The 22244-nt window shown below is 58.9% G+C and overlaps 2 protein-coding genes and 1 long non-coding RNA gene across 3 annotated transcripts in view; 1 reads left to right on the plus strand and 2 right to left on the minus strand.

The window, feature by feature from the left end:
* Nucleotides 1-1068: 1068 nt before the first annotated feature.
* Nucleotides 1069-19270, plus strand: Rasal1 (RAS protein activator like 1). Its single transcript, XM_033762427.1, has 20 exons — nucleotides 1069-1213; nucleotides 1314-1427; nucleotides 1543-1604; nucleotides 4951-5080; nucleotides 6814-6895; nucleotides 6984-7115; nucleotides 8800-8888; nucleotides 9419-9536; nucleotides 9627-9780; nucleotides 10079-10143; nucleotides 10550-10662; nucleotides 11898-12090; nucleotides 14545-14682; nucleotides 15166-15310; nucleotides 16258-16430; nucleotides 17178-17315; nucleotides 17388-17523; nucleotides 17781-17901; nucleotides 18549-18607; nucleotides 18779-19270. Exons 1-20 carry the CDS (start codon nucleotides 1146-1148, stop codon nucleotides 18916-18918), a joined length of 2370 nt encoding a protein of 789 aa, XP_033618318.1. The 5' UTR covers nucleotides 1069-1145; the 3' UTR covers nucleotides 18919-19270.
* On the minus strand, nucleotides 5579-9402 carry LOC117285704. Its single transcript, XR_004516784.1, has 3 exons — nucleotides 9313-9402; nucleotides 7383-7524; nucleotides 5579-5636 (listed from the first exon to the last, which is right to left on the minus strand). It is a non-coding gene; the product is annotated as an uncharacterized LOC117285704 (long non-coding RNA).
* An 823-nt stretch (nucleotides 19271-20093) lies between the features above and the next one.
* Dtx1 (deltex E3 ubiquitin ligase 1) overlaps nucleotides 20094-22244 on the minus strand; it is a 5206-nt gene continuing 3055 nt past the window's right edge. Inside the window, exons 5-7 of the mRNA XM_033762673.1 lie at nucleotides 22062-22240; nucleotides 21875-21964; nucleotides 20094-21200 (exon numbers count right to left, since the gene is read on the minus strand). Of these exons, the coding sequence (XP_033618564.1) occupies nucleotides 20976-21200; nucleotides 21875-21964; nucleotides 22062-22240 (494 nt within the window). The 3' untranslated portion in view covers nucleotides 20094-20975. The remainder of the gene's footprint in view (nucleotides 21201-21874; nucleotides 21965-22061; nucleotides 22241-22244) is intronic.

Raw genomic sequence — 22244 nt, forward strand, 5'->3', positions numbered from 1 at the left:
GGGGCTGCGGGCACCGATCGTTTGTGCGTGAGCAAATTTGTGTGCCCGCCAGCTGGGCCTGCGCTCGGGGCTGCGCGGGGGTGCAGGGCTGGTGTGAGCGCTGGATCACGCGTGTGTGCTCTGGTGGGCGTGCAGGCCCCGGGGCTGGTGCGTGTGTACCAGGTGTAGGGTGTGTGCTCGTTCGGGGGGCACATGGGTGCCGGTGTGAACACAGTGGCATGCTCTCCAGCCCCCACAGGCCAAGGGACAGCACTGCCCCCACAGGCCTGAGGGGGTGGTGGGCGGGCGACAGAGGCCTTGGTTCCTATGGAGACGGCAGGATTCAGGATGCTCCTGGCGCTGGTCCTGGTCCAGATGGGTGGGGAGCTGGGCTGGCTGCCCACGCTGGGGAGGGGCTGGCTGTGGCACCCTGCTGTCCCCTCCCCACCACTTTCCTGTGCTCGGGCTGTGGCCCCTGCTCCATTCTGTGACACTGCAGATGGGTGTGCTGTGTGATCTCAGGATGCTGTCTTTCCCTCTCTGGGCTGAGGAGCCTGAGGGGACTGGAGATGGGAAGAGGCTGGATGAAAGGGGCAGAAGCTTCAGTGGTGCCCCTGAGTTGGGTTGCTTGGGCAGCGTGTGTGTGTGTGTTGCATACATGTGCATGTGTGTGTCCCCCCATTTCTGGGCCTATCTGGGTCCCTAATCCTCCTGTAGTTCCCCTTGCTGCCTGCTGCAAAGCTCCAAGTGATGTCAGAGCATCCTGGCTTTTTGTCTGTTGTCCCCACCTTCTTACCAAACACCTTCCTGTTCTTTGAACAGGAAGTTGCTCATTCCTGCCTCAGGGCCTTTGCACCTGCTATGTGGGTGATCTGCAACATTTGTCCTCCCTGTTTCTCTTCCTTCTACTTGACCTATTCCTGCAGGAAACTTTCTGGAATCCCCAAGTCCCAACCCCTGACCCCTCCCAGATGCCTCTCAGCCAACCCTATCCCAGGACCTCTCCCTCGGCCTGGGCAATCAATGAAATTGTGTGTGTGAGGGGAACTGTGTGTGTGTGGCATGGTGTGTGTCAGCTGTGCCATGCTGCAGGTGTGTGAGATTGCCCGCGTTTCGGGCATGTGTCTATCTGGGTGAGGGCATCTGTGTTTACAGACACAGAGGCTATGTTTCAAGATGCCTGTGGACACGTGTGTGTGGTGTGCACCTCTGCCTCTGGCTGCCCTGTCTCTGGGTGAGTCTCAGAGTATCCGGGTGTGCACGTGTGGGTGTCTGTCTGTGCGGCCTCTGAGCTTGGCGCCTGTGTCCCGCCCTGCTCCCGGCCCCTCCTGCAGGACAGCGACCGTCTGGCGCAGCCTGAGCCCCTTCTGGGGGGAGGAGTACACGGTGCACCTACCGCTGGACTTCCACCACCTGGCCTTCTACGTGCTGGACGAGGACACCGTCGGGTGAGTGTGGGCACCAGGGCAGGGCGCACGGGGCACCCCACACAGCCGGGCCCCCAGCACCCCTGCTCCACGCTGGGCAGGGCCCCGGCCCCGGCCTCACGGTCACCATCCGCAGGCACGATGATGTCATCGGCAAGATCTCCCTGAGCAAGGAGGCCATCATGGCGGACCCCCGAGGTGGGTGAGGGCCCGGCGGCTGGGGTGGGAGGGCACAGTCGTTCCTGTTGGCCTCGGTTCTAGCCGAGTTTCTTTATCGAGTTCACGGGAGGAAACTCATTCTAGGGCTCACTGCCTTCCACGCTGGTCACCCGCCAGCCTCGTGTGTCCTTCCAGAGGCCCCTTTCCCTCTCCCTGCCCTTCTTCCTCTGCCTCCCTTTCCACCTCCTCCTCCTCACTGCCCGAAGCCCCTACTGTACTGCTGGTCAAACCCAGGGCCTTCCCCCTGACTGAGCTTTTAATTTTTTCTTTGAGACAGGGCCTCACTAAATAGCTAAGTTGCCCAGGCCGGGCTCAAACTTTCAATCCTCCTGCCTCAGCCTCTCAGAGCGGTGGGACTGCAGGGCTGTGCGCCGTGCCTGACTCAGCCCTGCAGGTGTTTGAAACACTGGCGAGGGAGAACAATGCTAACATCAGCAAACTCAAAGAGACTGAGCGCTGAGTGCTCTCCTTACCGATGCACTCCCTGCTCAGGTAAACCCTAGGAGGCACCCAGCTTTTGGTGGGTAAACTGAGGCACGGGAGGGTAAGTGATTCGCCCCAAGATCACATGGCCAGGGTTTGAGCCGAGCTTGTCTGGTTCCTGAGTGTAGCTGTTACGACTGTGCCTTGCACTTGTGTTCTCTGCTTACACAAATAGCGCCTCACTTTTTTTTCTCCTCCGTGTACCTTGGAGGCCTTTCTGTAACCTCTCCGCGCGGTTTCTGCAGGCCCTGTGCTCTGCGGGACGTCATGGGACTTGGTGGTGCAGTTGTACCGCTATGCGCTTGGCTCGCTCCTCTCCGCAGCGCTCGAGTTGGTTGCAGTGTCTTCCTAGTTCACACGGGGTAGCGGTAAATAGCCCGGTGCCGCTGTGGTTTCACACATGCGCACACGCTCGGCCTGCCAGCTAGGTTCTCACAGGTGGGTTTGCGGGATCGAACACACGCATTCGCGCGAGGGTCTGACAGCTGTCGCTAGGTGATTCCTGGAGGAGGAGGCCAGCATCTGCTAACCCGCAGCTGTGTGCAGAGTTGATTGTCAGGCCTTACATCCCATCTGGTAGGTAAGGTGCGCCTTTGAGCCTAGCTTTATTTCATCCTTGCTCGCATGAGATCGAACACTGCTTTGTATGTTAAACACGTTCAGGATCACTTTTGGCCACTCCTGTCCATATTAGATGTGTGTTTTTGCTTACTGGCTCTTTTTTTGTTTGTTTGTTTGTTTGATACCAGGGATTGAACTTGGGTCCTTGTGCTTGTGAGACAGGCGGCGGAACCACTGAGCTAAATCCCTGGCCTTTTTTTTGCCTTTTCTTATCGGTTTTCAGGAGCTCTTTATATATTAGGGAAATTAACCCAGGATCTGTCATATAAACCTCAAAGATTTTTCTCTTTGCCTTTTACATTTTGACCTTGCTTATTTTTTCTATAATTTTCTTTTCTTTTGTAGTCCCCTTCAGTGTGTGTGTGTGTGTGTGTGTGTGTGTGTGTGTTTGTGTGTGTGTGTATACACTGTTGATTTTCTTTATTCACAAAAAGGTCTTCCCTGGAGTTAGGGGTATAGCTCAGGGCGCAGCACGCGGCCTGGGTTTGATCTCTAGCACCCTAAAAACAAATGAACAAGCAAAGGCAAAAGAAAAGCTTCCAACGCTAAGATTAAGGTAACCTTTTTTATGGTACTGGAGATTAAACCAAGCTCATCTCCACCCTTTTTTATTCTTTATTTCGTGACAAGGTCTGGAGTTGCCAAATTGCCCAGGCTGGGATCAAACTTGTGATCCTCCTGCCTCAGCCTTCCAGAGTGCTGGGATGACAGGCGGGCACCATCATGTCTGCCGGCAAAAATGTTTTGACACGATGCCTCCTAGCAACCATTTGTTTCATTTTTAAACATTTAAGTGTCTGACCTATTTGGAATGTGTCCGGAGATACTGTGTGGGGTTGGGATAGAGCTTTACTACTTTTGTCTACAGATTCCCTCAGCACGCTTTACTAGGTGATCTATTTTTTCCTCAGAGGCAATGAGCCCAGCACCCACTGTGTGCTGGCCATGGTGATGGTCTCTGCTGCTATTTCACAAGGGCTGCGTGGGGCTAGGGCTGTTACCTGAGTCCCCGCAGCCAGATCTCCAGCCCACGGCACAGGGAGTGAGGGTGGATGGGCAGAGAGCGCTGTGCGTGCATGGGGTCTGTTTACTTTTTAACTGGGCTGTGCCTGGGGGGACCCGGAGGTGGGCGCTGCGGACGGCCCGGTGCTGGCTGGGGTCTGGAGGCTCCTGCAGGGTGGGAAGGATCAGTCCTCAGAGCCAGCTTCTCGTCCCAGGCTGGGCATCGGCAGAGGTAGATGGAGCTTTGGGCCGGGTTGGTGGCAGGGCTGTCTGGGCCGGGATGGGTTTTCTTCTGGGGGCAGTGGGGAGCCCTTGATGGTTCCTGAGCAGGACAGTGATTGGAGCTACACTATCAGGAGTGGGAGTGACAGGAGACTGACTGCAGAGTCAGGACTCTGGTGCTGTTATCGAGGGACGGGGAGCCGATGGGATTCACGACCTGGGGTCGCACCTGGGGGTTGCAGTGACAGAGCAACGCGAGATGGAGCTGTGGTGCAGATCCGCCAATGCCCCTCGCCGCATCACAGCGAGACCCTGCGTGACCAGGACCTCAGCGTCCCAGTGCCCCAGTCACCAGACACCCAGGGACCTGGGCCACTGGAGCCGGAGTCCCTGGGAGCAGCCAGCAGCAGGGCAGCTCCCAGCTTTCATCATCGTATTATACCAGGCTTAAAAAAAATCATTCATTCATTCATTCACACACACATTTATTGTGGCACTGGGGATTAATCCCAGGGCCCTACACTGAGCTACAACCCCAGCCCTTTTAAAAACTATTTTTGTTTTGAGAAAGGGTCTTGCTAAATTGCCCAGGCCAGGCTCATGGGATCCTCCTGCCTCAGCCTCCCAGAGTGTTGGATTACAGGTGTGCACCACCACACATGGCTCTAAATAATCAAATATTTAGAGATAAAAGATATCATCCCAAGGAAGGTCAGAAATAACAGCAAAAAAAAAATTCCTCAAATTAGACCTTCAAGGATTAAAAATGATAATGAAAAATTAGAAGCTCAATGTCATGATTGCAAATTCCAGCTACTGGGGAAGCTGAGACAGGAGGATTACAAGCTTGAAACCAGCTTGGGTAACCGAGTGAGTCTCTGTCACAAACCAACCAACTGAAATGCTTAATGGCCAGGGAGCATTTAGCTCACGTGATGCACACTACACACACGTGAGGACGCGGTAGGTGTGCCATACGTCGTGCCTGTGCCTGCAGGGATCGACAGCTGGATCAACCTGAGCCGTGTGAACCCGGACGCCGAGGTGCAGGGTGAGGTCCGCCTGGCGGTGCGGCTGCTGCAGGATGTGCATGGCCGCTGTCTTCGCTGCCACCTGCTGCAGGCCAGGTGGGTCTTGGTGGACACGTTGTGGGAGTCTGGAGACAGCAGGCACCCCCGGGTCTCCCTGCTGCTGGCCTCAGGACCCTCACTGCTGGGACGCTTCTGGGCTCACAGCAGGACCTTTTTGTGCGCGCACAGCCAAGCTCACCGGGTCCCCAGACAGGTCATGAGAGGCCAGACCCCCACATGGCCAGGGTATGAGTTGCGGGTGCAGTAACCAAATTATGGCAGGCGGGTACTCGGTCCATCCTGGCTGTAGCAGAAGGGCTAGTGGTGACGTCAGGTGCGGCTGGATCCAGGTGCTCCGGTGGTGCCCCGGAGTCTCTGTCTTGGGCTGTGCTGTCTTCTTTGTTAGCTTCGTTCCCAGGCAGCCTCTTCCTGGCAGGGGCAGAATGGCCCCAGGAGTCCTGGGCTGGCCTCCTACCTACTTGACTGCACCAACCAGCGGTGTCGTAGACTCACTCTGGGCCACAGGTGATTTCACAGCCTGTCGCAATGACTGGTGGGTCCGGGAAGGGAGAAAGGGACGTGGCCAGAGGTGGACAGTGAGGCAGGGTGGGTCCTGTACCGAAGAAAAAGGGTGAGGAAGACAGATGGGGGATGAGCAAAGCTCACAGACGGCCCCCAGGGCCTCCAGCTCAAGGGTATCCCTGGCATCGCTTCCCCTCCGGGCTCTCAGACCCTTCCGGTCCCTCCCATCTTCCATCTTCCTGGCTTTTCCCCACACCTCTCTCCACCCTCTAGGCCAGGTTGGGGAGAATCTATTTCTAGCTTGCTGTGTGACCACGAAGCCCCTCCTTGCCCTCTCTGAGTCTCTCACCACCTGTAGATTTCGGCCCCCGCCTTGGCCCCAGTCGGCTTCCCGGGGTCTGGATGAGGGAGAACCACAGAAGCAGGGAACCACTGCCCCTCAGTGCTTTCTGCCCAGGGCCCCCTCCCCAGCCACAGGGCTGTGCAGGATCCTCCCAAGCCTGTAAGGGACCAATTGCTGTCGCTTAGCAACTGTGTGGGCTCCTAGGAAACCAAAGGCTTTGGATGCAGAGCCGGGCTGGGAAGGGAGCTGAAGGAGGAAGCAAGCAGTCGCTGGTGGTGGTGTGTGTGGGGGGGTTGTGGATTTGGGGGCTTCAAGAAGGAAGTATGGGAAGCTGACTTGGGCGAGGCTTTTGAGTTGCCATGGCAACCAGAAGCTGGCGCTTCCTGTCTGGCATCTTCTTTGTGTTCCCAAGCTGAGTGTGGGTATCAGAGCATGGTAAACTGAGTGTGGGTTTGCTGAATGAATAAATGCTGTGCTAAGCACTTTGCAGCCACATCTTGTTTTACCCTGGGCCCCATGAGGTTGGTCTCATAGCATTTCCATTTTGCAGATGAGAAAACAGAAGCTCCAGTGTCACCCAGCCAATGAGTGCAGAGCCAGGCGTGGGAATCTTGCATCTGGTCCCCTTCCAGGGCCTCAGGAGACGGAGTCTCCCTTTTCCCTCTGCATGCCACCTTCACTTGCTGGGCTGTGATGCTGGGCCTGATCTTTCTGTGCCTCAGTTTCCTCCTTTGCGAAGAGGAAGATACTAGTGCTTCCTCCTGGGGTGCATGAGGTTACCAGAGGTGCTGGGATTGGATGGCTTGGTGCCATGGAAACCAATGGCATTTGCACGATCTACCTGGCACCCCTTTTCAAGGCCCACTTTTGGCCACAGCCCTCGAGGGTCCTGTGTCCCCTCATGCCTCGCCTCCTCTTTGCCCAGGGACCTGGCCCCCCGAGACATGTCCGGCACGTCAGATCCATTTGCCCGCATATTCTGGGGCAGCCAGAGCTTGGAGAGCTCGGTGAGTGGCCAGCCGGGTGGCAAGGGTGGGGCATCTGGCAGAGGGCGGCCCACCTACTCCTTCACTTCTGGTCACTCTCCTGTCCCAGATCATCAAGAAGACGCGCTTCCCTCACTGGGACGAGGTGCTGGAGCTCCGGGAGGTGCCGGGTTCCCCCACCCCACTGCGGGTGGAACTATGGGACTGGGACATGGTGGGCAAGAATGACTTCTTGGGCATGGTGAGCATCCCTCCCTGCAGCACCCTCTATGGCTCCCCAGTGCCTCTGGGGGGCAGAGGGCAAGAAGGGCCGAGCCTCCTGGGGGTTGGGAGGATGGACATGCGGGCTGGCTGATCAGGGTCCCTGGGCAGCCGGGTGATGGAGGTTCTGGGAGGTGGAGTGGCTTTCTCATGGTCAGGACAGAAATGGCAGAGCTAGGAGTGAGTTCAGGCCTCTGATCCTAAACCCCGGAACCTGAGCCCTGACTTCCCTACTGCAGTCACCCACCTGAGCTCCAAGTCTCTCCCTCCTCCTCCAGCTGAAAGATGAGTGTGGCTGCCACTGCCCCTCCATGGCTGTGAATGCAAGTGGCCTCATGGAAGGAGGCCAGACTGGAGGAGGGAGAGGGAGGCGTGGTCGCAGCTGCCAGCTGTGACATAAAGAGGCAAGGTTACCTTGGCAAATGGCTGGCAGGTCCTCAACCTGTTAAAGACAAAGTTATCACTGGGTCCAAAACTCCACCTGTAGATAGCTACTTTGAGAGTAAAGTTCATAGTAGCATTATCTATAGTAGCCTGAAGAGGGCACAGCCCAGATGTCTACAAATAGGTGAACAAAACGTGGCATATCCACATGGTGGAATATTACTCAGCCTTGAAAAGGAATGAAGCAATAATTCATGCTGCGGTGTGGGTGAGCCTTGAAGCTATGACCCTTGGAGGAAGAAGTCAGTCCATATGGACTCTGCTTATATGCAATGTCCAGAGCAGGCAAATCTAGACCCAGAAAGCGGCTGGGGGAGGGGAAGGTGCTGATACCTCAGGCTACTCAGGGGCTGATGTCTGAGAATGTTCTGAAATCAGTGGTGATGCTTGCACCACTCTGTGAATGTGTGAACACCCACTGAGTCGTACATTTTAAGCAGGTGAATTGTATGTTTATGAAGTTATTTAAAAATAAAAAGATTGAGCTTGGCATGGTGGCGCACACCTGTAGTCCCAGCACTCGGGAGGCTGAGGCAGGAGGATCACTGCGAGTTCGAGACCAGCCTGGGCTACATAGTGAGTTCCAGGTCAGTCTCAACTACATAGTGAGACCCTGTCTAAAAAAACAAACAACAATAATAAATAAAAAATAAAAATAAAAAGAGCCGGTGAGGCTGGAGGCTGAGGCAGGAGGATCACTGCGAGTTCGAGACCAGCCTGGGCTACATAGTGAGTTCCAGGTCAGTCTCAACTACATAGTGAGACCCTGTCTAAAAAAACAAACAACAATAATAAATAAAAAATAAAAATAAAAAGAGCCGGGAATGTAGCTCAGTGGCGTTGCCTCTGCCTGGTAAGCGCAAGGTCCTAAGTTCAATTCCCGTTACTGGAAAAAAAAAATTAAAAATAAAAAGAGGAGGTCGAGTCTGGGGACCCTCTGAACGGTCGTTACGTTTTTCGGTGGACCCAATTTGTGTCCCTGAACAGAGCTGAAAGCATTCCCAGTCCCCACATCCTGTCTGTAGCAGCAGTGTTACGTTGGGTGCAGCACAACACCTCCCTCAGCCTCAGTTTCCTAGCTGTAAATTGTGTCCGCAGGAGCTGACGACTTAGGACCAAGAGGGAGGAGAGGTGCCCGTTGAGGGTGGGCAGTCTGAGCTCTTCTCCCAAGGCGGGTGGAGCCTGGGCCAAGCAGGCTGAGAGTCTACGTCCTGCCACAGGTGGAGTTCCCCGCCCAGATCCTGCAACACAAGCCGCCCGACGGCTGGTTCCGCCTGCAGCCATTCCCCAGTGCCGAGGAGGATTGTGGGTAATATGGGTGAGGCGGGAGGGACGGCGGGTTAACCTTCGCAGTCTCATTGGCTGCTCTTCCCATCCATCATCACCCGTCCCCTTTAAGGGGTGTCTTGGAGTGTCTCTTCTGGTGTGTTCAGCCCCACCCGTGTGAGGTCATTTTATTCCCGTCCACCAGTGTACACGTGCTGTGTTCAGAACTCTGGGTCCTCCCACACCTGCCCACATCTGTCCCTGTGCTAATTTACACGGGCCACACTACCTCACCGTCTCTACTTCTGTGTTCCTGTCTACACCTGCTGGCATCAGTTCACACCTGTGCACACCTGTGCAGGTGTTCACAGATCCGCACCCACTGGTCTACACACATTTGCCGGTGCTGGCCTGGTCTTTCCACGCCGGCCACACTTGGTACACAGTGGGTATTTGTCCGTTCCTACCCATCCCATCGATGTCCGTCACGCCTGCTCGCGCCTGCCGGGTGGTGCTGCTGTCCACGCTCCGTACCCGTGCTCACACCTGCCGACCTGCGGTCTGACCTGGCAGAGGCAGCCTGGGAGCCCTGCGGCTGAAGGTGCGCCTGGCCGAGGACCGCGTCCTGCCCTCGCAGTACTACCGGCCCCTCATGGCGCTGCTGCTGGAGTCCGTGCGCGGCTCGCCCGAGGTGGGTGCGGGTGCTCTGGGCCTGGCGGTGGGGCTCATCCGCTCGGGCATCCCAGGGCCCCAGGTCACCCGGCCTCCTCTCCCTGCCCAGGAGGACACTGCCAGCCCCTTGGCTGTGCTGGAGGAGCTGACCTCAGGCGACTGTCGCCAGGACCTTGCCACCAAGCTGGTGAAGCTGTTTCTCGGCCAGGGTCTGGCCGGGCCTTTTCTGGACTATCTCACCCGGCGCGAGGTGGCTCGGACCAGTGAGTCCCCGCACGGATTCCTGAAGTCACTCTGTGGGGACCGGGAGATGAGGGGCTTAGGCTGAGGGCGGGCACCTGCGTACGGGGGTCCTGGGGCCGCGCACTCCTAGTTTCCACTGTGAGCCTGTGACCCCAGTCAGCTTGCCTGACCACTTGGGGCCTCTGCACTGGGAACAGTTGACGTTTGGGGGCGCCCCTGATTCTCGGGACTGGAAGGATCATGTCACCCACCTTGGGTGACTGCGGCAGGTTGGAGCAGCCCCCAAATCTCAGCAAACACTTCCATGTGTACTCCCAGCTGACCCCAACACCCTCTTCCGTTCCAACTCTCTGGCGTCCAAGGCCGTGGAGCAGTTCATGAAGGTGAGAAGGTGTCGGTGTAGAGGGTCCCAGCGCGGCCGCGGTGTGTGTGGGGCCCCTTCCCAGTGCTTGGCTGGCCCCGCAGGGCCTCAGAGGCCCGGCTACCTCGCTGTGATCCTGGGCCCAGCAAGGCGGCCCGCCCCACCTAAACCTCCGGGTCCCCAGGGCCCCGCCCCTGTGCGGGCGGCTCCGCCCCACTCCACCCCCAGCTGCCCAGTGACCCCACTCCATGCAGGGGGCCCCGCCCCACCTAAACCTCCGGGTCCCCAGGGCCCCGCCCCTGTGCGGGCGGCTCCGCCCCACTCCACCCCCAGCTGCCCAGTGACCCCACTCCATGCAGGGGGCCCCGCCCTCGACCCCTGTGGCCCCGCCTCTCCCACCCTCAGCCACCCTGTGGCCCCACCCCCAGCTCGTGGGCATGCGCTACTTGCACGAGGTGCTGAAGCCTGTCCTCAACCGCGTGTTTGAAGAGAAGAAGTACATGGAGCTGGACCCTGGCAAGATGGACCTGGGCCGGGCCAGGTGAGCCAAGCCGAGGGGGCTGGGGTGTAATCTCGGAGCCATGCAGTGTACTGGTTCTGGCAGGAGCTCACTGGGTTCGAATCCTGGTCTTCCGTGTCCTGGACCTTAGGACGTCGCCTGAGGCGAGGGTCATTGTGAACATGAGTGGAGCTGTCTCTGCGAGTCCAGCCACGGGAGAGCGCGCCCGGAGCGCCCGCAGCTTTCATCAGGATGGGTGGGGACAGGACCGTGGTGGGGACCAGAGAGAGGTTGTCCTTCCCTTTGGGTCCTGCCCACCCTACAGCCACCCCCGAGGCAGGTATCGGGACCCTGCTGTACAGATGAGGAAACCGAGCCTCAGAGCCAGAGGACATCCGCCTAGGGCCGCACAGCAGAAAGTGGCAAAGGCGGGATTTGAACCCAGAAACTGAGCAGAGGGGCAGGGTCCGTCTGTGGCTCCAAGGGGAGGGGCCTAAGGAGACTCCGTGGGTGCTCCAGGGACAGGCACCCAGGGATCTGGGCAGGGCAGGGTGGTGGCAGACGCCGGAGCTGGCAGTCTTCAGTCATCCACTTTGCCCCATTCCTATTTGCAAGGCAGCCTCTCTGACTGAGCCTGTTTCCTTCTCTGTTAAATGGGATCAGTCAGGCTACTTAACCCATGAGGTCACCACAAGCATTAAATGACAGGATGTCAGAGGCCACCCATGCTCCACTGCCACTGTTGAGCCCAGGGAATAAAGGACAGATCCCCATTCTGGAGGAGACAGATAAGAAAGAAAGATTATTGAACATGGTCTGGGGAAGGGAAGAGAGTAAAGCCTGGGTGAGGATCACAGTATGCCACAGGGTGGTGACAGGCACAGCCTCACACTGAAGGGGATGTTCGGGCAGACTTGAAGGCAGTGAGAGAGAGAGAGAGAGAGAGAGAGAGAGAGAGTTCTGGGGACTTGGTGGGAGGCTGTCCAGGCAGGGGGCACAGCAAGTGCAAAGGCCCTGGGGTTGGGACAGGTGTCTGGCACAGCCATGCTGAGATGTTGAGCGATGGGGAGGATGACTTCTGGGAGGAGGTGATGTTTAAACTGAATGGAGGGACAAGAGTGCCTTGGGGGAAGGGGAACTGCCACTGCGAAGGCTCAGAGATGGAGTAAGCTCGTGTGTTTAAGCAACAACAGCGAGAATCGAGGTGGGGAGAGGATGTGGGGTGCTCAGCCCAGGGGGTTCTGAGCCCCCAGACCGAGTGGCTCTGTGTCCCCCAGGAGGATCTCCTTCAAGGGTATGCCGTCGGAAGAGCAGGTACGGGAGACCAGCCTGGGGCTGCTGACCGGCTACCTGGGGCTCATCGTGGATGCCGTGGTCAGCTCTGCGGGGCGCTGCCCACCCACCATGCGTCTGGCCTTCCGGAGGCTGCGGCAGTGTGTGGAGGAGCACTTCCCTGCCACCGAGCATGAGGTGACTTCCGGGCCGGGGCACAGGGGCTGAGTGCAGGCCTGTTCTGACTGAAGTGGGGCAGCGTCTGGGCTCCGGGGCGGGGAGCACTGATGACAGTCACTGTAATAATGACCACAGCGGCTCACGCACTGTGCAGCCCTTACCAGGTCTTGTTGGAAGAGATTTCTGTCTTCATTTTCTAATCTTCACACTCACCTTCTGAAGTGGATTCCAGTATTATATCCATTTTACAGAGAAGGAAACAGGCCCAGAGAGAGTGAGTTGCACAGCTGGTAAGGGCCAGCTCCTCATTCACTAAATGTTAGAGCCCAGTGCAGCGCTGGGGGTGAGAAGGGGACTCTGGTGCTCCATAGAAAAACCCCCAAATAGCTGGGTGTGGTGGCCCACTGGGGAGGCTGAGGCAGGAGGATCGCTGTGAGTTGGATGCCAGCCTGGGCTGCAGAGTGAGTTAAAGACCACCCTGAACTGCAAGTAAGGCCCTGTTTCTAATAAACAAAATGAAACAAAATAAGATCTAAGGGCCGGGGATGTAGTTCAGTGGTGCTGAGCCTGCCTGGCAAGCTCAAGGTCCCTAATTTGATCCCTGATGCCCCCCCTGAAAAAAAGCAACTTAGTGCTAAACTAAGATCTAAAAGAATGTTGCTGCCCTACTGTGTTTGATGCAGGAGCTGGAGGGTCAGGGAGGTGAGGTCTGTAATCACAGTGGGTGTGGGGCGGCAGGAGTGGGGGATCCTGTGGGAACGGCAGCTCCCAAGGGTCCTCTAAGGGGCGCCCTAAACCACGGTGCCCTTAGAGGAATGGGGACTTGGTACAACCACAGCTCAACGAGTGTTTCTTCTTTTAAGCTAACATCCTAGCTCTTATATAAGTTTCTCATTTTTAAAATGCCAGTGCTGTTGGACCTGGTGGCCCATGCTTATAAATTCAGTATTAAGGGAGGCTGAGGCAGGGGGATCACAATTTGAGTCCAACCTGGGCAGCTTAGTGACTTAGTGAGACCTTGACTCAAAATGAAAAACAAAAACAAAAAAAACCAAACTAAAGTAAAAAGGGCCAGGGATGCAGCTCAGGGCTAAGATCCTCGGTTCACTCCCCAGTACTAAAAGAAGTAATCCGCACTAATTCATCTAAACAAAACCAGAAAGACTCTGGGACGATCGATTGTCACATTTAGGTCGATTGTCCTCCGGTTCCTTGCCCAGCACACCTTGCAAGGTGGCTGTCGTCCTCTCCTACAAGTGACATCCGGTGAGACTCTTACACAGTGAGAAAGTAACAGGAGCGCAGCCCCGGGCTTCACTCTGCACAAAGCCACCGACTGTGGGAGGTGGAACAGCCCGGTTCCTGGAGCCTGGGTGGGGTGTTGGGTGGAGGCCCCTCTCTCCACACTTCCTGTTTTCACATGGGATACGGAGGCCTGGAGAGGTCAAAACAACTTGGTGGAAGGTGGTGGACTCAGACCTAGTCCCCCAGGCTCCTGGCCGGGCCGCTCCCATCCCCCTCTCCCCGCTGGTGGGGCCTGTTGTCACCCCTCTGCCTGCCCGCCTGTCACCTGGCTGCCGGGGAGGTGTTAAGTGGGACAGGAGGGGAGGGAGGGGGCCGCTCCGCAGGCGGCCCAGCCCTGTGAGGGGAGCTGACATCAGGGCCTCACAGCATCCCTCACGGCTCAGCCTTGAGAGGCGCAGGGAGCTGGGGCTTTCTCGGGCCCACAGGGACGCACCCATCCCGTCCCCTCTGCCGGATGTAAAGATGAAGGGTGTTAATGGGCCGGCACCAAGAGCTTAGTGAGCTGGCTGGTGGGAAGTGGCAGATTGGGGCTCCAGATGTTGGGGAGCCCCTTCTGGACAGCCCAGTGCCCAGCTCCTTCCCGGCCCAGGGAGGGGACCGTCTTGGTGTGAATGTCACGAAAATCAATGCGGGAGCACGTTCTCGGGCAAGCGGGGGGGGGGGAGCGGTGTGGGGCCCGAGGCCAGGACTCGGGAGGGCGCACAGCCGAGTGGGCTCTGCAGCCTGTTGGCCGGAGTTCACCGTGAGCCTTGGTTGCTTCTGGAAAGTGGGGTGCTGTGATGTGGGACCCGACGTGAGTTCTGGCGAAGTCGGGAGGCTCAGCCGGGGCTCCCGGGAGCTGGGGGTGAATGGCAGGAGCGGGTGCTGAGGAGGAGCCCACATCTCGCCCGGGAGCTCCGTGTCCCTGGGCCTCCGCACCTGCTGTGTGTGGCCAGGAGACGCCCTCCCAGGGCCAGGCGCCCCGGAGCAGTGCTGGCCTGCTGCCCTCGCACCTCTGGGCTGACTCTTGCTCCCGGCCCGTCGGCTGTGTGGTGGAGAACATGTCCCTTGACCTCTGCCCACCCATCTGCCCCCACCTCCTCCAGACCCCCGACTTTCGGTCCTTTCTGCCTCAGTTTCCCGGCTGGGAGTGGGCTTCGGGCCCCTCACCTGCTGTTCCCGCCGCAGGATGTGAAGTACCTGGCCGTCAGCGGGTTTCTCTTCCTGCGTTTCTTTGCACCGGCCATCCTCACACCGAAACTGTTTGACCTCCGGGACCAGCACGCCGACCCCCAGACCAGCCGCTCCCTGCTGCTGCTGGCCAAGGTGCCGCCCCACGGGCCCCTTCACGGGGTCTCAGCCAGGGAGAAACAGGACAGGAGCAGGTCCCCAGATGCCCCACGGAGCCCAAGTGTGAAGCCCACCCTCCACAGTCCATCCTAGTGCCCTCCTCCTGCTCTCTGGGTTGCTCTTTTATAATCGAACATCAGCCCTTCCCGGGGGTGGGCAAAGCAGACTGGCAATCACTTACCCATTAGTATGAATTAGACCGCCCTTAGCAAGTGGCAGCACTTTGAGATTCTCATGGGCTCCTTATGCAGGGTAGGGCTGGGAAGCCCTGTAAGTCTAGGCTTGGGGGGTAACAGAATAAAGGCCCTGGGTATAGATTCCAAAGGGGGAGGACAGAGCAGATGCCTCCCAAGCCTGTGTTGGGCTGATTTCCCTTCCCTGGGCCCTGATCTGAGCGCCTGGCCCCAGCCCTGTTCTGAGGTCCGCCTGACTCAGCCCCGGCACCTGCCCCTTCCGCAGGCTGTGCAGAGCATTGGCAACTTGGGCCAGCAGCTTGGCCAGGGCAAGGAACTGTGGATGGCGCCCCTGCACCCCTTCCTACTGCAAAGTGTTGCCCGCGTGAGGGACTTCCTGGACCAGCTGGTGGATGTGCAGGAGGATGAGGGTGAGCTCCCATGGCCCTGCCACCCCTGAGAACACCAGATCACTCTCTCCGGCCCTGCCGAGTCCCCACTTCTCAGCACTGAGAATGTGGGCACGTGGATCAGCTAGTCAATCAACTAACATCTGCTGGAGATGAGTAGAGCTCAGAGCTTGTCCTGTAGGCCATCCCGGCCAGCATGGGTGCATGGCTAGGAGCATGACATAGGGTGCATGCCACCAGAAAAATCCATCACGTGCCTCCTAGTAGGCACTCTTCTAGGCTCTTGGGGCACAGCAGCAAATGAGACAGGAGTTCTTGTGGTCACAGGTTTTGTTCTAGTGGGAACCACAGCTATAGACAAGAACAAGCAGCTTCTGTGTGTTAGGGATGGGACATAAAGGAGGGACAGGAATGTTGAGGGAAGGAAGGCAGGCTGATGGCTTCACTTGGGTGACGTGAGGACCGAGACCTGGGGAGGACAGGAGGAGGCTCCGAGCAGCTTGGGAAGAACTCCAGGTGGGACAGAGCAGGAGCAAAGGCCCTGAGGTAGGAACAGAGGCAAGAGGAAGAAGAGTGAATGAGGGGGTGGAGGGTGGAGGAGAGGTGAGAGGCTGGATGGCGGGCGTGGGCAGGACTTTGGCTTTGACTTGGGTGAAATGGAGAAGAGGACGTGGGGTTGAGTCCATTTCCCTTTGTGGGTCAGGACATGGCAGGGCCTAAACCCCTTGGGTTGTAGTCCCCTGGCAGCAACTTGTGGAAACCTAGCACCCAGACTGCAGCATGGTGAGGCCTGTGCAGGATGCACATGGGGCTGAGCTCCCCCAGTGGCCACCTGCCTGCGCCCCACAGGTCCCCAGGTTGGAGCGGGACCAGGCCCGCCTGCCCGTGCTGCCCAGGCCAGCGAGGGGCGGAGTGCAGTCAGTGCTCCTCCCCTGGCTCGCTGTCCTCACCTTCCTCTCCGGTCCCAGAGGCTGGTGGCCCTGCCAGGGCCCTGGTGCCGCCCTCGGTGACCGTCCGAGAAGGCTTCCTGCTGAAGCGCAAGGAGGAGTCCGGCGGCCTGGCCGCGCGCTTTGCCTTCAAGAAGCGCTACTTCCGGCTCAGCGGGGAGACGCTGTCCTACGCCAAGGGTCCCGAGGGGCAGGTGAGCTCCCGCTGCGGGGCAGGGACAGGTCCCCAAAGGCCAAGCCGCGGAGCAACTCCGGTCTGCTCCCCGCTGGGGGCCAGGGCGGCGCGACAGGATCTCCGCAGCGTGGATCGGGTAAGATGGGGCGCTCGCTCCCGGCGGGCCGGCCGCGTGGACACCGCCCAGGCGCCTGCTCCCCCATTCACTCACTCAGCCACTTCTGAGCGCCTCCCGCTGCCAGGAGGAGTCCTGGGGAGCACGCGAGCAAGTCAGGGGCACCCGTGTCTCCACGGCACGAAGCAGCCCCTGCTGGGCTCCCTCTCTCTGCGCTCTCCCTCTCTCTCAGGCAGCAGCTCCCTGGGGTCCCGCTGAGCGACCTTGGGGGGGCACTGGCTTCCTGTCCCCAGCCTTTTCATCCACAAGCTGGGGACAGTGACAGACCCAACCCGAGGACATCGACTGCTAGGATGTACTTAGAGCACCTTCCATAGAAACGGCTGTTACGGTGATGGTGGGGGTGGTGATGGTGGTGGTGGTGGTGACGGCGATGAAAGAAACCAAGGCCCAGAGAAGCCCTGTCCCTTAGGCAGTGATGGGGCAGGACTGTGGGATGCAGAGCGCGCGCACACACACACACACACACACACACACACACACACACACACACGGTTGAAAGTCCTTGCCCCAGGGCTTCTACCTGGTGCACACCCACTGGGAAAGCTGTCCCTGGTCCGAGCCTATCTGCAGAGAAAACCTTGTCCCCAGGTTCCCACCTCCATCCCAGTGTCGCACATCTGCGCTGTGGAGCGCGTGGACGAGGGCGCCTTCCAGCTGCCACACGTGATGCAGGTGGTGACGCAGGACAGCGCGGGGATGCTGCACACCACCTACCTCCAGTGCAAGGTGAGGCCCGCGAGGAGAGGTGAGGGCGACCTGGAGGCCGCCCCAGCTCATGACCGCCCTATCCCCTTGCAGAATGTGAATGATCTCAACCAGTGGCTGTCGGCCCTGCGTAAAGCCAGCGCCCCCAACCAGGACAAGTTGGCTGCCTGCCACCCCGGGGCCTTCCGCGGGGGGCGCTGGACCTGCTGCCTCCAGGCCGAGCGCTCAGGTGAGGGGCGGGGCCTCCTACTGGCTCCGCCCTCCACACCTCAGTGGCTGTCTCACTTCTGCCTGGGCGGGCTGTGCAACCTTGGGCAAGTTACTTAACCTCACTGAGCTTCCGCTTCCTCAGCTGTGAGATGGGGCTCTAGAGCGGAGGAGGACCAGTCTCACGGAAGGATCTTAGCGGATGTAGGGCAGGGCATGGAGACCCCTGGTCATTGTGGCCTCCCGGATCCCGATGACGCTGCGTCCCTGTTTCCGCAGCTGCCGGCTGCAGCCGCACTCATGCGGCTGTGACCCTGGGGGACTGGAGCGACCCCCTGGACCCCGATGCTGAGGCCCAGATGGTCTACAGGCAACTGCTTCTGGGGCGGGACCAGCTCAGGTGCGCGACCCCACTTCCGCTCCACTTCCTGTGACCGCCGGGGAGGGACAGGCCCGGGCCCTGGGGGGCGTCGTCTTTGGGTCCTGAGGCAGAGTTGAGCCTTCAGATGGTTCCATCCCAGGCTCCATCACGGGGACAATTCACGGAAAACCTTGGCCTCCTGAGCCTGCCGTGTGCCCTCGACTGGTTCCCTTCCCCTCCCGGCCTTAAGGTCCCTGTTTACTGAGTGAGGCGGAACTGTCCCGGCCCATTCCCGAGGGACTCCTGGATTCCGATCCTGAGTGAGCCACCTGCTGGCTCTGCGACCTCCTACAGGAAAGGAGGACGGTAGGCGTACCTGCCTGACAGAGGAGTTAATCTAGCCCTTTTTGGGGACCTGGACACACAGTCGTCTTTCAGTACGCAATAGTGATTGTCACGTGTTACCTCTCTCTGTGTCGTGTTTATCTGTCACGCGCACCTCTGGCAATTCGGCGTGATCATTAGAGTTACTACACGTGAAGGGCTTAGGGCAGCGTCTGCCACGCTGAAACTGTTTGCACTGAGGATGATTTGGGGAACCTGTAATTACTCCTGCAGCCGCCTCTGGGTTTGGGGCAGGACGGGGAATCGGACCCAGCCTTGTGTTTCTCCCCATCCACTTCTAGGCTGACGGTCCTGGAGGAGCCCAACCCTGACGCAGCCTCGGAGGCAGACACAGGGCAGGGTAAGGGAGTCCCCGTCTCTTCCCGTGCCCCCCATCCACCCTCCATTTCCAGGCCCCAGTCGGGCTGTGGGGGTGCCGGTACTTGTGGGGGTTTTCAGGGCCCGAGCCCAGTCTGCAGTCTGCCCAGTGCTGGCTGCCGCCCTGGCAACCCGACACCCTGTGTCCCCCCAGGGCCCTGCTCAGAGGCTCTGGCCCGGCAGAGAGCAGCAGCTGCCCACCTGCTGGAGGTGCTGGAGGATCTGGATCATGCCCACGAGAAGTTCCAGTGGCAGGGCCAGGGCAAGGTGGCCCTGGGCTGCCGGGGGCCCTGAGGAAGCCACAGATCCTGCTGTGGAGGAGGAGCTGAGAGCCATGGGGCCGCCTTGATGAACCCTGGCACAGGACTGTCTTGAGGCTGTCCTGAACCTCTCTGATGCTGTGGCTTGGAAGCTCCCAGAGACATGCCCATCCTGCTGGGGCACGGAAGCCCCATGGCCCAGGCCAGCCTTGCACTGAATACCACTGTGTGACTGAGCCTGGAGTCCACTCCACTGGACTGGCCTCTGCTCAGCTCTACAAAGCCAGCCTGGCCCAGAGCAGCTGGATACAGCTATACCTGAAATCCCAATGCCCATGTGGCCTTGTTGCCCAGATGGGTACTAAATGATCTCAGCCCTTCCTGTTTCTGTGTCTTTGAATCCTCTAACCTCACTGATCCTTTTTAAGCTTGGCTAAGGGCCCAACCCCAAGCTTCTGGGATGAGATGTTCAAATTCAGACCCTGTCCAGTGGGACTAGATTCTTGGCCAGCCTCTGGCCACTCACTGAGAGCCTTCAGGTTTGCAAGGATGGGAATTGGGGATTTTAGATAGTTCCCCAGGTGATATGGGTGGTCGTCTCCCAGGGCAATGGGGCAAGTTTCTACATTAGAGTTTGAGGTGAGATTCAGGGAAGGAGCCAGACTGTTGGGGGACATCTGGCTGGAAGATCTTGAAGAATCTCCAGGGACGTCTCCCCATTTTGTGTAATGGTGTGGAGAGGACTCAACAGGACACTCAAGGGGGCCTGTGTACCATTAAGTGTACCTCTGAAGACATGGCGTGATTCCACACACAGCCAGCAGGGGTCGCTTGGACCCGCAGCATTGGCCACAGCGGCCCCAGATCCTGGCCAGGGACAGAGCCTGGGCTCTACCCTGTCTGCCGGTGGACAGACCCTGCCCAGTGCTCCCAGCCGGAGCCCCCATCTCCTCACTGTGTTGGAGAGCAGGTGTGTGCATTCCCTTGTGCTCCTCAGCGTCCAGGGGGTCCGGTAGTTGTGCCTCTGCCTTGGTCCCTCTCCCTTTCAGTTCCAGGACAGAAAAATTAGGGACCTTCCACTGCAGAGCCCCAGGCAATGGCCTGGGGGTGCCCTTTTCTTGCAAGTGATCATTTCCCATGGTCCCCAGGGCCCCTCAGGACACAGCCACCCAGCCCCCTTTTGGCAGGAAAAAACTGGAGGGAGGAGGAGAAAGACCATTTATTTCTCCACCCACAGTGGGACTGGTACGGTTTTTCAAAAGAGCAATCGCTGGCATCCCTTTAAATCTTGGCTGACTTCCACGGAGACAGCCAATCAACAGAGGCGGAGCTGGTGAGTTGCCTGGGCAACAGGCCCCTGGTTGGCTAGAGACCATGGGCCACCCTACGGCCCACTCCCCAGGAGAGGGAAATTAACTCTTCGCTGTCCTCTCTCCCTTTCAATGCACTGGCCTGACCCAGGCGTCCTCCTCCTCCTGCTCCTGAAGGCAGAAGTGACAGCCTTTGGATGTCAAAGTTGGGAGGTCTCGGAGAGGGTGGGGATGGGGAGGAAGAGACGAACGCGGCACAAAATAACGTGTCTCTCATCCTGCGCACTCCGGCCCACCCCGGGTAAATCTATGCAATGGTCTGCCCCCCCCACGGCGGCAGAGATAAAGCAGCGGGGTGAGCGCCGGGAGACAAGCTCCCCAAGATCTCTGTCCCCGGGGAGCCCCAGAGGCCCTCAGTGTTCACGGAGGCGGCAGGGCACAGAGATCAGGTCTCTGTCTCTCCTCCCCAGCCTGGGGGAGAGTGGAGGCACGTGGGTGTGCGTGCATGGTTCACATGTGTTCACCAGGGCGTGTGTTGTGTGTGCGGGGTGGGTCGCTGTGGTTTCCGGTCTCCTCTCTGCAGCCCTCTCAGGGAGCTGTGGGTCAGAGCCAACAGAACTGGCGGCCTCCCATCACCCCAGCCACCACCAGGAAAATCCCCGGAAGCTCCTTGTGCGGGGCCCTCCCCAGCCCCGAACCGGGGACGCCAGGTCACACCTGGCGGAGGGAGGCGTGTGCCGAGCCAGGGGCAAAGCAGGAGGGCAGTGTGCACACTCGGGCCTCAGGCCTTGGCCACGGCCTCGGACACACCCTGGGCCGTGAGCTCGGCCAGCACGTTGTCTAGGTAGCTGGCGTCCGGGTAGCCGTGGCCCGTGAGGTTGGATCCAAACTCGGTCTTGTGGTGAATCTCGTTCCACACCACGGTGTCCGACTCGCCGGTGGTGTTGGACGTGCCAACGGTGAAGATGAGCCTCCGCTCCCAGGCCGTGATGAGCAGCCGCAGAACCTGAGGGCGGGCACAGGCCACGGGCAGCCCGCGTTAGCACCTCTGAGCTCACTGGGCCTGGCCACTTCCTTCCTGTTTGTGTTTCCTGCCTCCCACCCGCCCAGCTCTCTCAGCACAAGCTCTTCCCAAACCATCCGTTTCTTCTGGGGTGAAGGAAGGGTCTCAAACTGGCAGCTCTTGGGCCGGGGATTTAGCTCAGTGGTGCCACTGCCTGCCTCACAAGCACAAGGAATTGAGTTCACTCTCCGGTACCAAAAACAAAACAAAACAAACAAATAACTGGCAGCTCTTGGCTGTCCTCGGTGTGGCCCCTACACTGTATTAAAATAGACACTATGTGGATTATTGGCCAATATAAAAAAAGACAATCCTAGAGATTTCACGAGAAAAACAAGTAAAATCAGACACTCTGTAGTATGGCTGTGAAGGCCTGGACTGCTTGGGTTCAAATCCCGAGTCCGCCACTTAGTGGCTGTGTGGCTTGGGCACATTACTTGCACTGTCTCAAGCCCTGTTATCTGTAAAGTGGGTGGAGGCCTAGAGCGCAGCAGCTGGAGGAGGACAGGGGGTGTGAAGGAGGTGGCTGTGGTCGATGCTGCTGTCTTGGTGCTGGTGGGGGACTGCGACGACAGGGACCCCAGTGCGCACTGCCCTGCGGCCCCACCGTCACCCACCTTCCGGCCCTTCTCGTTGTTGGGCAGATAGCAGTGGCGCGGGAAGCCTCTGGCTGTGAACTTCTTCCCGGGGTTGGGGTGCTCAGGGCCCTGTGGGGGGCAGCGGGGCGTAAGCCACAGGCAGGTGCGAGGCCTGGACGCGGCAGAGGGGTTGGGTCGGCCCAGACGGCCCGCCGGGTGCCCAGACCTGGATGCCCGTGGGGATGTCGTAGACGATGCGGATGGTCTGGGTGTCCGCGAAGCCCGGCAGTGAGTGGGGGATGAGGTGGAACTCCATCTTCCCCGGCGGCTGCGTCCCCGTCTTCTCCCCGTAGATAGCTTTGCAGGTGGGGCACTGCAGGCTGCCGTCCTGGGAGCAGAGGCTGCAGTG

Source organism: Fukomys damarensis, unplaced genomic scaffold (genome assembly GCF_012274545.1).
Source record: "Fukomys damarensis isolate Sample0158 unplaced genomic scaffold, DMR_v1.0_HiC HiC_scaffold_12, whole genome shotgun sequence".
In the NCBI taxonomy this organism is placed as follows: domain Eukaryota; kingdom Metazoa; phylum Chordata; class Mammalia; order Rodentia; family Bathyergidae; genus Fukomys; species Fukomys damarensis.